This window comes from Dermochelys coriacea, chromosome 10, assembly GCF_009764565.3.
Source record: "Dermochelys coriacea isolate rDerCor1 chromosome 10, rDerCor1.pri.v4, whole genome shotgun sequence".
Lineage (NCBI taxonomy): Eukaryota > Metazoa > Chordata > Testudines > Dermochelyidae > Dermochelys > Dermochelys coriacea.
The window spans coordinates 22,842,968-22,857,841 of record NC_050077.1 but is presented as its reverse complement, the minus strand read 5'-3'; the positions used below and the strand labels follow the sequence as shown (position 1 = coordinate 22,857,841).

The window sequence follows — 14,874 nt, the reverse complement described above, 5'->3', positions numbered from 1 at the left end:
GAAATTCCTATAGTTTGATGACATACCTATTGTCAACTGATTGACAAATACTAGGAGGTTGAGGTTGGCAAAATTTCCACTTGAACAGAGTAAGTTATTCTTGGATTGTGAAATTATTAGTTCTTTTATCATATCCTAGAATAACCCTTTACAGTTTGATTAATTATTAAGCAGATGAAGATCCACAATGCTTTCCACAGTCTCACTTTATAAATTGACCTGCTTTTGTCAATAACATGTTTTTCAAAGTTATTATTCTTTGCCAACTTCATCCTATCTTCATTTAATGTATTTGCTTACTTTAAATTTTGAATACAAGCTTGCTGCATACCGTACCTAGAGTAGATTTTATAAGTGTTTGATTCTGATCCAAGATATAGTGTGCCTCTTCCTTCAGGTCAACAATGGCAGCAAATTCCTTCACATGAGTAGATCTTGATGCTCCGAGTCTCTCTGCATACATCCAAAACAAATTTGAATCCAGTAGATAGAGATTCAAGGTCTTGTTGGTCCTGCAGCTCAGACCAGTAATGTGAGTGCCATTAATGCGAAGGTCAGGAGTAAAACAATTCCTATCCTCAATGTGAGGAACAGAATGTTGGGTATCATCCTTACCTTTCTTCCCATGGGAAGAAAATGCTACTTTAGGGGTCTGAAATATGGTCTTTTCAGAACTAATTAAATTTATCAGACTCCTATTTACTGTCCTGCAACATGCAGTGTAGTAGCTAAAAGGACTATAGAAACTTAGGAAATTGCTGCATTCTATGGTATTTGATACAAATTGGAAAAAGTTATGTTCCTTGAGGTAGAAAGAGTCCAAAGCTGCTTCTATCTCCAAAAAGTTACACTGTGGTACATTGACTTTACTTGGTTTGACCCCAACAGTCTGGTTGACACAAAGCTCACAGACATTGTGAGTCCTAGAGATTGAGTGCCACTGAGGGAGCACCACCGTGTTGCAGCATGGGTACTTTGTTATGGAGTATGTCTCTGCAACTTGTGTATGCGCATGTGGTACAATGGACTCAAAAGCTGGTGAATTTGCATCTCTCAAGTGCTGAAGAACAGGTTCAGCTGCCTGGCTTTTATTACATTTGTTGTATTCCAAGGCCACTTTGGTAATCTATAGAAAAAACAATTTACACAGAACTGTGATCAGTTATACATCATTCATGTATCAATACAGACAATATTTGTCCCAATTTTTTTGAAATACATAAAATATATTTAGTTTTAGACGTACTATCCTGGAATTTTAGACACAGGACCAACTCTTACCCTTCAATTTTACAAAAAGAAAAGGAGGACTTGTGGCACCTTAGAGACTAACAAATCAATTTGAGCATAAGCTTTTGTGAGCTACAGCTTACTTCATCGGACGCTTATGCTCAAATAAATTTGTTAGTCTCTAAGGTGCCACAAGTCCTCCTTTTCTTTTTGCGTATACAGACTAACACGGCTGCTACTCTGAAACCTTCAATTTTAGTTTCTTACCCAAAACCATAGGATGCACTGTTGCTTTATTATGAATTAAAATTAAAAAAAAATCTCCAATTATAGTATGTGCTTAAGAACAGTGATGAGTGACAACAAGCCACACTAAAAAGATCTTCCATTTATACATAGTCAGCTCAAAACCCTCTTTATATCATATTTGTTAGGCTGCGATGCTAAATCCTGTTATTTGACACATTATCCAATATATCCGTTTTCCATAAAGATGACGAAAAATAAATTAAAACAAAATATATAATGTTTATGACATTCTTAACATCTCATTGTGAACATAACAAGAGTCATCCAGTCAAATCAACTACTGATATAGGGGTAAACCTTTCTGTCCTTCTGTGGGCAGAACTCCCATTTATTTCAATAGTGACATTATCTGCTGCTGACTTCATCAGAAGTTTTGCTTGAATAACTGGAATTTGCTTGAATTCTGGATTTGGTCACTAAACTGAGTCCTCATTTCACTAAAGATATCAATATTGCCACTTAATTGAAAACATATGGACATGAAAGGTTCTCTCCTTCACAAACAGTATTCTAAATTTATACTAAAGTCAGGGTTTTCATTTCTGAAGAATTAGTGGAGGTTTGTTTTTGAGGTTTTTTTTGTTTTGTTTTGTTTTTTTAAACTTTTCTTCATAGTTTGAGATACTCATTATGATACTAAAATTCCCCATTATGAAAATTCTTGTGTCCTAGTAGGAGTTTATTTTATAGCCATTAAGAATATGCACAGTTGCCAGGCCTCATTTACAGTAGTTACTAGTTTTTCACCTACTCTTTTTGTCTTTCCTTTAATCCATCATATTCTGAAAATAACTGCAAATTGGAATATTCTTAAATTTCTAATGAGTTTATTGTAGCAGAACAGATAGGATGGAGACATGAAATGAACTGCAAAAAGAGACCGTGTGATTATTTCCCCCCCCCGAGTATTGTGTTAAACAGTTAAAAATACATGCACATTTTCCTACTAGTACTTTTCATATTAGCAATCCTTGCAAGTTGTCACGGGGATATTGTGAGATTATGACTCCGAGGGAAGCTGGGTCACATGATCATCTCTCAGCTGTGGTCCACAATGACAACTTCTGTGATAGGTTTTTTTTTTTTTTAAAAAAAAGGAATCATTGTCATAGCCTTTTCTTTTTATAGACTTAATAGTTCCTGAAAATGTCAGATTAGATTCTATAAAGGCTCATTCCTTCATGTTGTAACCTAGTCTAAAGAATGTGAACAGATGTTGGAGGATGCCTGAATTTTTTTTTTTAAATGAACTGAAAAATCATATTTGCATTACAAAATCTTATTTCAGTGAGCTCTAATCAGAGAAAGTTATAGTTTTTGAGTGCTGCTAACATACAATGAATTGACAGCTTCCTGCTGTGTGAATGCCTTACAGGCAAATTGTTTCAGAGCCAAATGAAATTCACAAAGGTTGCTGGCTGCAGTAACCATTTCTCCTTGTGGTAAACAAGTTGCATAATATACTGTAGCTTCTTATGCCCACTTTAACACACTGTCATGCTACAGTAACCAGGATTCCCTGTATCTGTTTTAATGCTTTAATATAAATGAATATTTTTCTCTTAACTAGAATAAATCAGAAACTGGGTATTCACATGGTATACTGATTTTACTTTATCAAAATATATGGCGGCTAACATTATAGAGTGTATTATCTGTGCCAAAAAACAGCTGAATTAAGCCTGCTTTACACTGAGCACAATTTGCTATAGGAATTGCTCCAGTTCCCTTCCAATCTTCTTCTTCAGTCTCAATGATTTTGTAGGCAAACTGCTATGTGCCATAAGCAATAAAGAAAATATGAAAATCACTGACATCATTCGAGACAAACTAGTAACAGATGCCACAAAAAGCTAATTAGTTGGAAGATGAGGCCTTTGTGACCTGATGAAATCCCACAGGCCCACAACTAGAAAAAGAGCTGCATAAAAAATGTGGGTCTGAACCTTCCCAAACCGTAAAATTTGGGATCCAGACCAAAACTTCTCACCTCAGATCCCTCTCTCTAATGGGTTCTGGATCTGAAAACCATGAACTTTGCAGCTTGGACCTTCCTTCTCCTCTAATTGGCGCAAACAAGAACCTCAGAGCTCAAGTCCACCTGAACTTTGAGAAAGTTTGGATCTGGAACCAAACTTCAGGGGGTTTAGGCCATTACTTTTCATAATATCATGCTCCAACAGCCCAGCACCCCACAAAACAAGCAGTACCAGCTGAATTGGAAAATATGCTGACTGCCTCCTACAGGAATTGAAATTCCTGCCTAGCATGCCTCTTTATAGCAATCCTGCAGTCTGTGGTAACCACAAGGAATTACAAGGATTACCAGTCACTGTGTGTGCAAACAGAATATGTTATTGTAAAGATATATAAACTGGAATAGATTCATGCTGCTGAGAAATTTGCAAGCAAATTTATGCAAGACTTAAAGAAGTGGAATTTGTTGTGTCTGGCTTTTGTATATGTTCATGACAATAACAGTAATGGTGTATTGGCAAAAAGACCACAATAAGTGAGAGTCCTTGTTTCAGATACATCTCTGACATGTCCCCCAAAGATGGATTTTCCTGTGGAAGCATGGGTAATGCAGTTGGTAACTAACAGTTTTGATGTATCGTTTCACCTTGATACATTAGCTACGACAGCTTTGCAGTCAAAATGGTTTAAACTCAATACCCTTCATAAATGTCTGTTCATGAAATGAAGTACTATGAGAACTGCAACTGAAACCATAATCTCAATTTTAGAGTCAAATTTACATCTCTCCACACAAATCTGATACAACAGACTTTAATTACTGCAAATTATTTATATTAGAAAAACTGAACTAACTGAATTAATCCTAATGCTGAGCCATTCCAAGTTCCCAATCCCATACTCAGACCACTACACATCATTGACTCTAGCAAAGCAAGAATCTTAGAATTATGTTGGTTTAATTTCTTTAGCAGAGAGAGGGGAAAGAGGAAATTTGACTGTGAATCATGCTCTGCCAACTCAAAGAAACACCTCTGGATTATTAACTAAGCCATTTCTAGTGTCAGATGCCCAGTTTGAGGCTAGATATTATTGAAACGGACTTTGAAACTGGTAATTTACAATAATTCTACAGAAGTGCCACTTAAGATCAAATTAGTACATGTAAACAAGATTAACTGGGTTCAAGCAGATGAAACAATGCCTTAAGACTTTGGACAATACAAAGACAGCAGCGAACATCAAGGTCACAATTAACTTTTTAAATACAAGTGGCATTACAATGACAATTCTTACATAAATAAAAATGGCTTGTCCTTCAGCCCATTGAGAAAACACACCGAGGACCAGGAATGTCCCCTTTCAATAGAGGGCAAGAATAAAGTGTGTAAGTAAGATGGATATAAATTAAAAATATAAAAAGACTGCATCAATCTTTCTTTATAATCTGATATTGTTTTTCCAATAGAACAGCAAGGACTGCCTCAGGATTTATAGGGTTAAATGTTCTTTACTACTATTTTTTCCATTGGAAGGCACCATAATAAATCCTTTCAATTTCTCAGTGGCAACATTAGGTTCACTTAACTAATTCAATATGAAAAAAATATACAGTAGTAACCATTCCCCTCTCCCTGTTTTTCATGAGAAATGGGATCTATAATTGTTACCATTAAGCATTCACAAACCACAAACTTTGGGCGGGGGGGGAGGGGGGAAGAAGAGAATCAGACCCAGTATAAGCAATCTACACTATTCTGGGACATCAAGTAACACATAAATGTCACCTAATCTGTATTAATACATACAATTTCAAGTTAGATCTTTATGGAGTAGAAGCAACCCACAAAGTAGAAGCAACCCCCCTCACATAGACCTTTTTCTATGTTTGTATAGTGCCAACACAATGGGACTCCGATCTGTGACTGGGGCCTGCATGTTCTACCACAATAAAAAGAATAATATATCTCACTTACTTCATCTAAAAGAGGATGACTTTCTGCTAAGGGATTGAAGGGTATAAATAAGAAAAGTGCTGGTCCTTTCTTCAGTTCATTGTTTAGTAGAAGGCTTTTTCCTCCATGTGGTCTCAACCAACGTATAAATGTTTCTCTGTTTTCTAGAGCCCACTTGCAAATATTCTCAGCTGTGTAGTTCATGACTTCACTTGAATAGATCTTAAAAAGGAAAAAAAATCATAATTAGTCCTTCTCATTTATTTAAATACACTGTTTACTGATGAATGAGGTACATAAGATGTCATATACTGTTATACATGTTATGTTGGTACTGTTACAGCTAGGACAATTTTTCTTTACGGACACTATTCAGGAACCATTCTCGCTTAGTCATCATTCCATAGATCTTTCCCTATAGATACTCTTCCCTACTCCTCTCCAATTCATAGTACCATGAGTAGAATCTCATACTGAAATATGGCTCACTGTATTTCCAGTTCTCAGTTAAGACTTTTCAGATGGTGGCCAAAAGCAAATTTAATGCAATTTATTGTTTTCTCTTATTCTTTTGTTTTTCATCCAAGCTGTCTCAATGTTGGTAATGCTTTTACCTCTGTATCAAGCAGTTCTGACAACATCTTGAACTAATACTCCCAGCACTCCCTCAACCTCATTGTATTATTATTTCTTTGCTGAATGCTGATAATGTGCTTAGAGCTGAAAAGAAAGTTGCTGCCTAAAGGAATTATGAAATCAACACCCACAAAGTGAAAGTGAAGGTTTTACCCTGCATCTCTAGTATATGTTATTTTATCAAAAAATAAATAAATAATCAGACAAGACTTTCAGGGTGACAGACTACCTGTGCAACACCCTTATGTTCATAAGATTAAATTTTACCAATTGTTATAAGGTAGACGCTTTGACAATTTATGTTATTCTGCCTCTCTAATGTAATTCCCACATTCTCTTCTGATTTTTCTCAATTCTTCTCAAATGCTTAAGACCTATGGCCCTCAACATCTTATAATTATATAAAATAAATGCTCTCATTCTCATCTTTATATACCTTTCCTTGCCGTCCACCTACACCTGGAACTTTCCTAACATAACGGCCTCTGCAAAGCCCATTAATGATAACCCATGTCAGTAAAATTTCAATGTCTCAGCTATTATAAAACCAAACTGAACCACCATTAAAACAGAACCTTCCCTCTGGGTCTCCAAGTGGATTTTCCATTATCTGTTTATTTAGACTGCAAGGTTCTTTGTGCAAGAACCACGTCTTCTGTATTCTAGACAGAACATAGTTGGGCTTAACAAATTTATGAAATTAATGCCATCTGCCCCTTTTCAATAATAAGTTTGTTTGACAGACTGGAATAGATAAATTGGAATAGAAATAAACAATAGCATCATAATCCTTTAGCATGTTAAATCTTATTTGCAGATGATAAAATAATTTTGACTTGGAAAGGTTATATTTAACTCTTACCTGCTTAAATATCATATTAGTCTGGTCAACAACATATGCTCTACCAAGCAGGTTCTTTTTTACTTTTATATTTTCTTACACTCATACCCCCTCACTTCTCTCCCTTCCTCCCAGAAAACGTGTACATTTCTATAAGTTTGTGGAGACTCTGGACCATCAGTATGTATCCATTCAAAACTATTTCCAAAATGCTTCTCAAGTGACTTTAGATCTCTTTATTTCTCCTCTACACCCGATACAAATCTCCTCTTGTCTTTATTTTCACTAATGTGAAAGACCTCAGTTTCCAGATTAATATTGCCACTCACCTTGATTTATTATGGTGGGACACCAGAAAAACCTCCCCACTATGTCTCTAATTTCATCACATTGACTCTCTTTAAATGCATCTCCTTTAAGATCCTGACGTAGCTGTGATTGCAATTCAATAAACTTTGGTATCACTGAGTGCGATTAACTAATTCAATGTTCTAAAAAAAGAATTTAAATTCTGGAGTCACTTTCATGAATTAAAGCATGCTGTTTATCATGCACTATTATAATAGGTTTGCACAGACACCAGTTATTGCTTCATGTGATGCATGAAAATCCTTCTTCATAATTTGAGCAGAATAAACTGTAAATACATGCCTTATCTCCATACCATTTCCACTGTTAACAAGAACATACACAGAGATAAGGTCTTTACACTAAACAGCTATTCTGAGAGTTGCATTTCAGGGTTTTTCTTGCTCCTCCAACTTCATCAATTTCAACCAAAATTAATATTCCCAGCTACCATGAACAGAGCTGACACTAGGATTACCCTTTTTGAATTAACTCACTTAAGTAATTTCTCTACTTGAGTGTGATAAATCAGGTATCTTTAAAGCAAAATGAGCACCGCACGTTACGTATATTTCAGGGTGGCAGGGCAAAAATACATCTTATTTTCATTTGAGCGCTCTAGAAGACCTTTGTCTTCACATTTCTGAAATATTTTACACCAGAAGAAGATGGATTTTTGTAATGATACAAGGAAAGCATTTATTTTCCCCAAAACAAAGGGCAGACTAAAGCTTCCTACTAAGGAAAAATAAATTAAACACAATTAACATTTCCATTAACAGTTATGTCCCATCCATGAGCCATTTCTTAACACTGAAGGTTGCAAAATTCTGTACATTTGAGTATCTTCTCTCAGATTCCTTGGTAACCAAAGGTTTGTTGACCTCAAATTTGATGGCAACAAACACTTGTAAGGTATTAAAACAATTATTTGGCATAAGAGAACACTACTGTTTTGGCAATTCTGTTCAGAAAGTAATGGACTTTGAACACTGTTATAAAACAATTTAATCTGCCTTTGTTTAGAATTCCTCTCATGATGGACTGTACATAGTTCTGATCCTCCCAGTAAACATCTTCAAATCAAAACAATTAAACACCACAACTTGTGTATTTATTATTAAAGAAAATGAGAGCATGCTTATGTAAAGCAGCAGCCACTTTTGCCAAGCTAGATCATCACATGATAAGAACAGATGATTATAACCAAAGACTACGGAATAATCACTTACTTCTCTTGTAATTAGAAACTATTAAAAACAGCACTTTTCTAATTATACTATCTTTCTCCTAATTACATTGTAATTGATAAAATACATACAGAATGTTTGCATGAATAAATGATATAAAAATCTGGGTCATTAAAATTTGATCCAACAAAAATCAAATAGAAATTTAAATAAAAATCACTAATTACAAATGTAAACACACCAGAATGATAAAGAATATGTTACTTATATTTTCCATTTAGAAGTGTGAAAATTTTATATTTTATTTTAGAATGACTGTTCAATTTCTTCCTAGAAACTGTTACATGACTTTTCAGGCTCAAAACTTTCAAGAAAACATCACTTTCATTAAAAAAAATCATGCACAGCAAAAGCTAACTCAAAAAGATGGAGAAAAGGGGAAGGAGATAGCAATTTGTTAAAGTTCTGCATTATTAAGAAACTGTTCTTGGCTATCTCATTTTCTGTAGAACCTCTTTTTGGGATGCACCCATCTCTCTCTGGAAAATTTGATAATCTCTTCTGACTAGTTCTCATTTTCTCTGCTGGAAATTCCGCACTTCACTGTGATTTCCAGTTTTCAGTAGAAAAGAGAAATGAGTCAGCTAACATAGGCTGAGGTTTATGTTTTGCTGTTATTACAATTACCCCATCCAAGCAATCTCCCTGAGATTTGGCTTGGACTATATACAATGCAAGGGTATACTACAGGACAAGGTGGGAATATCACTTGCTTTTGCTTACAATATTTTACTTCAGTGGATTTTTCAGGATCAAGTGTTTCGATGCATATTGTATTATCATGTATCACAATACAATTTTTAAATGAAACAATGTATCATACTGACTGCCTTTCCCCTCCTCCCCTTAAAAAAAAAATACTCCTTTTCACCAAAGCAATATTCAGTACTTCATTGCAGTTTCTGGTATACAAGTTTGTTTTTTCTGAGAAATTAATCACAGGAAATATGGGGGGAAACGATAACATGTATGATTACTGGTGCACCTATGTTGTAAGGCCAGCAGGATTTGGTCCAGTGTGGTCTGTGTTTCTCCTAGGTTCTTGTCAAGTAAAACTATCAAAGAGACTGAAGGGTAGCAAGAAGGATCATCATCGGAATCACTACCTTTCTACTTATTACACCCTATGACTTCTCTGATACCCGTTCCAATATATTGGCAGCATGGGTATTTCATGTGTGGAAAGTGGAAGTTTGAAGTGGAAGTTATTCTGTGATGGCTGTGAACAAAGAAGTGATAAACGGATTCCACCTCTTCTTGGCCATTAAAATTCTGTTGCCACTCCTTGCTTCTCCTTCACATCATTCTCATTCTGATATCATGTATTTATTCACATCTATTATCCCAGACGACAACTTGTTTCCCCTGATATAGCACTACTCAAGAGCTGTGAAAGACAGCCAATATAATAGGGAATGTATTGTTTACATTATAAATAGATTAAATATGGACTGGGGCAACATGCTCCTCACTATCAAATGTTTTTCACACTAAACCTTTGTTCATTTTAATATACTTAGTAAATGTAGGTCCCCCCATTTTTTTTTTTGGTGAGACAAAGACCCTATACAGACCAAGCTCATGTGGTCTCATACCTCTGAGATCCGAAGATGGTAGTACCCTTTTTAAAGATAACGAATCCATCAAAGAGCACTGCAAGGAACACTAGCTTCTAAATTGAGAATCAACTGTGACTGATGACACCATCAACTCCATTCTTCAGTACCCAATATGGGAAACTCTTGCCAACCCACCAAACACTTGAGGAGGCAAAGCAATTAAACAAATGAAAAACAATAAAGCATCATGTCCTGATGGCATACCAGCTAAAGTACCAAAAGTAGGGGGATAAATACTGATTAACAAGCTTCACTTGCTGCTCCTCAAAATCTGTTGCACCGAAGAAATCCCTGCTGACTTACGTAATGCTAACATTGTCACCATTTTCAAAAAGGGAGACAGGGCCAATTATGACAACTATCAAGGCATTGCCCTCCTCTCCATCACTGGGAAAATTCTTGCTAGAATCTTACTGAATCGCCTGCTCCCTCTTGCAGAGGAAGTACTTCTAGAGTGCCAGTGCGGCTTTAGAACACCATGAGGCACCACCAACATGATTTTTGCAGCCAGGCAGATCCAGAAAAAACGTCAACTCCACCAGGATCTGTATATGGCCTTTATTGATCTGACCAAAGCCTTCGACTCTGTCAACCCTGAGGCTCTGTGGAAAATCATATCAAAGTTCGGCTGCCCAAGCAAAATCATCACCATTGTAAGACTACTCCATGACCAGATGACTGAATCCATCCTGTGCAGTGGCTCTACCTCTGAGCAACTTTGTCATCCAAACTGGCGTAAAACAAGGTGGTGTATTGGCACCCACCCTTTTCTCCATTTTCTTAGCAGCTATGAAAACACTAACCCAAGACGGTCTACCATAGGCATTCAATATCGGATTGACGGCAACCTCTTCAACCTTTCTTGTCTCCGTACCAGAACTCAAGTAATATCAGCAACAATAACCGAACTCCAGTATGCAGATGATTGTGCTGTAGTTGCACACTCTTCAAACAGCCCTTAATTGCTTCTCGAAGCTTACAAGACTAGGGCTCAGAGTAGCAGCCGTGTTAGTCGGTATTCGCAAAAAGAAAAGGAGTACTTGTGGCACCTTAGAGACTAACAAATTTATTTGAGCATAAGCTTTCGTGAGCTACAGCTCACTTCATCGGATGCATTGACTAGGGCTAACTCTGAACATCGGCAAAACAAAAGTTCTCCTCCAGCCAGTCCCTGGTCAATCATCAGACCCAGCAGGGAAGATGTAAATAAACAAAGAGTAACTGGAAAATATGGAATACTTTGCCTATCTTCGCAGCCATGTCTCTCAGAGGGCAGACATAGACATCAAGATTCAGCACAGAATTCGCTATGCCAGCCTTGCCTTTGGCAGACTGTCTGGCCGGATGTTCAACAATCACATCATCAGAACATATAGTAGACTTTTAGTTTATAAAGTGGTGGTAATCCCAACTCTCCTCTATGGCTGTGAGATTTGGGTGAGCTATAGAAAACACCTGAAAAACCTGGAATGCCAGTACCAGCACTTTCTTTGGAAGATACTCAACATAAACTGGGAGGATCATCACACTAATGTCAGTGTCCTCAAAGAGGTGCTGATTATCCAGCACCAGCTGGGGTGGAGCGGGCACTGTGCGTACATGCCTGATGAACACTTACCAAAACAATTGCTGTACGCCCAACTCACCGAAGGAGAAAGGAAATGAGGAGGCCAAAAGAAACGCTTTAAAGACACCCTCAAGATAAACATCAAGAGATGTGGCATTGACACCACACACACTGGGAGACAGCAGCCCAGGATAGGGATAACTGGTGAAGACTTGTCAGAGAGGGAAGATCCACTTTTGAAGAAAATCTCCTTGCCCTGGTTGCAGAAAAATGCCAGAAAAGAAAGGAAAGACAACAGTCACACAGCAACTGTGATCCAACCCTGTCTTCCAACACGACCTGCAATGTCTACCAATGAGCCTGTGGCTCAAGGATCGGACTCCTCAGTCACCGAAGGACCCATGAAAAATAAAACCTGTGAAAGAGATTATCCTCAACCTCGAGGAATTGCCGATGAGGTCCCTTAATTCAATATTCACAATACACATGTGGCCAAAGGAATTTAAATAACTGACTGGCAGTATATTATGAAAGAGGTTAATTTTGGAAAGATGGAAAAGGCTCTCTCTTTTGGGGGTGCTTATGAAATTGTCTCCATGTTTAATAATTGCATGAAGCATCTTTAAAACCTCCAGATTAATAAAGAAGAAACACATCATGAAGCTATGTTAAGAAGTTACTTTCAAGAGGTTGTGGAAAAAGAGACTGTCAAAGTAATTTGATATCTTTTTTGATCAGATTGCAAGTTTGGTTGATGAAAGTAACATGTTGTTCCAATATACTTAGACTTCTGTAAGGCATCTGACTTGGGACCACATGACATTTTGATTTAAAAAACAAGAATGATCTAAAATTAACATGGCAAACATTAAATGGATTAAAAACTGGCTAACTCATAGGTCTTAAAATGTAACTGTAAATGGAGACTCATCAATGAGAGATCAGTTCTTGGCCCTATGCTATTTAACATTTTTATCAATGACCTGGAAGAAATCATCACTGATGTAGTTTGAAGGTAAAAAAAAAAAAAAAAAATTGGGAGACTGGTAAATGAAGAGGAAAAGTTACTGATACACAGAGATCTGGATCACTTGGTAAACTGGGCGCAAGCAAACAATATGCATTTTAATATGGCTAAACGTAAATGTATACACCTAGAATCAAAGAATGTAGGCCATACTTACAGGGTGTGTTGGTGAGTATCTGAGTGTCTGTTGTGGGGACAGTCTGACAGTGTGCTTGATTGATTGTTTGAAAAATGTGAATTGGGAGTGCTTTGTTCCAGGTGAGCCTTGAGTGGGCCTGACTGTTATAAAAAGCCAGTCAGCTGCGAACCAGCTGAGCGGCGAACAGCAGAGAGGCTAACAGAGGGAGTTCACCTGGCGAGAGCCCACTGAGGCTTACATCTTGCCAGCTTCTCTGAGTAGTTACTACAACTCCTGAGGAAGCTCATAGAAGGAAGGTAATATGGATGGGGAGTGTTCAGCTGTTGTGACCTGCACTGGATGTGCCATGTTTGTCTTTCTTCCACAGGACAGAAGCGACTTAGCCTGTACAAAGTGCAAGCTGGTCTCCATATTGGAAGAGAAGGTTCAAGGTCTGGAGAAACAAATATCGACCCTGCGTTGCATAAGAGAAACTGAAGATTTCCTGGACAGACATCAGGATATGCTTCTATGGACACAATGTTCTGAAGATTCAGAGCAGGCTGCACAGAGGGGACAGGAGAACGGTGAAGAAATCTGGCAGCATGTGACCTCCAGAAGAAGAAAGGGGAGCGCCCATGTACCAGCAACGCAGATAAAGGTAAGCAACCGGTTTCATGTTCTCTCCACAGGTACTAATGCAGAGAGTGGACTACATGATACATCTGAGGGAAGGGAACAGAAGGAGACTCCGCCGACTGGAAGGCATGAGATTCTCTGTCCTAGGATGGGGGTTCCACGACCACTACTCCCAAGAGAAGGAGGCGGGTGGCGGTGGTCGGGGACTCTGTCATCTATCTGCCGCTCCGACCAGGAAAACCGAGAAGTCTGCTGCTTGCCAGGAGCTAGGATTCACGATGTGATGGAGAGACTGCCGAGACTCATCAAGCCCTCGGATCACTACCCCTTCCTGCTTCTCCAAGTGGGCACCAACGATACTGCCAAGAATGACCTTCAGAGGCACTGCAGACTATGTGGTTCTGGGAAGAAGGATAAAAGAGTTTGAGGTGCAAGTGGTGTTCTCGTTCATCCTCCTCATGGAAGGAAAAGTCCTGGGTAGAGACCGTCGAATCATGGAAATCAATGAATGGCTACGCAGGTGGTGTTGGAGAGAAGGCTTTGGATTCTTTGACCATGGGATGGTGTTCCAAGAAGGAGGAGTGGTAGGCAGAGACAGGCTCCACCTAACTAAGAGAGAGAAGAGCATCTTCACAAGCAGGCTGGCTAACCTAGTGAGGAGGGCTTTAAACTAGGTTCACCGGGGGGAAGGAGACCAAAGCCCTGAGGTAAGTGGGGACGTGGGATACCGGGAGGAAGCACGAGCAGGAGAGCGTGAGAGGGGAGGGCTCCTGCCTCATATTAAGAAAGCAGGACAAACAGCAAGTTATCTGAAGTGCCTATACACAAATGCAAGAAACCTGGGAAATAAGCAGGGAGAACTGGAAATCCTGGCACAGTCAAGGAATTATGATGTGATTGGAATAACAGAGACTTGGTGGGATAACGCACATGACTGGAATACTGTCATGGATGGATATAAACTGTTCAGGAAGGACAGGCAGGGCAGAAAAGGTGAGGGAGTTGCATTGTATGTAAGAGAGCAGTATGACTGCTCAGAGCTCCAGTATAAAACTGCAGAAAAACCTGAGAGTCTCTGAATTAAGTTTAGAAGTGAGAGCAACAAGGGTGATGTCGTGGTGGGAGTCTGCTATAGACCACCGGATCAGGGGGATGAGGTGGACTAGGCTTTCTTCCGGCAACTAACGAAAGTTGCTAGATCACAGGTCCTGGTTCTCATGGGAGACTTCAATCACCCTGATATCTACTGGGAGAGCAATACAGCGGTGAACAGACAATCCAGGAAGTTTCTGGAAAGCATAGGGGACAATTTCCTGGTGCAAGTGCTGGAGGAACCAACTAGGGGCAGAGCTCTTCTT

General features: G+C 38.4%; 1 protein-coding gene and 1 long non-coding RNA gene across 4 annotated transcripts in view; one reads left to right on the top strand and one right to left on the bottom strand.

The window, feature by feature from the left end:
• Positions 1–14,874, bottom strand: part of TXNDC11 (thioredoxin domain containing 11) — a 104,461-nt gene that overhangs the window by 28,228 nt on the left and 61,359 nt on the right. For all 3 annotated transcript variants that reach the window (XR_006274690.1, XM_038418453.2, XM_043493675.1), the window contains 2 exons: positions 5,493–5,693; positions 337–1,126 (listed from right to left, as the gene is read on the bottom strand). Coding sequence is in view for 2 of the 3 variants with exons in the window: in XM_038418453.2 (XP_038274381.1) it covers positions 337–1,126; positions 5,493–5,693 (991 nt within the window). In the remaining variant the exon portion in view is untranslated. The remainder of the gene's footprint in view (positions 1–336; positions 1,127–5,492; positions 5,694–14,874) is intronic.
• Positions 1–14,874, top strand: part of LOC122456062 — a 90,609-nt gene that overhangs the window by 22,003 nt on the left and 53,732 nt on the right. The window lies entirely within an intron of this gene.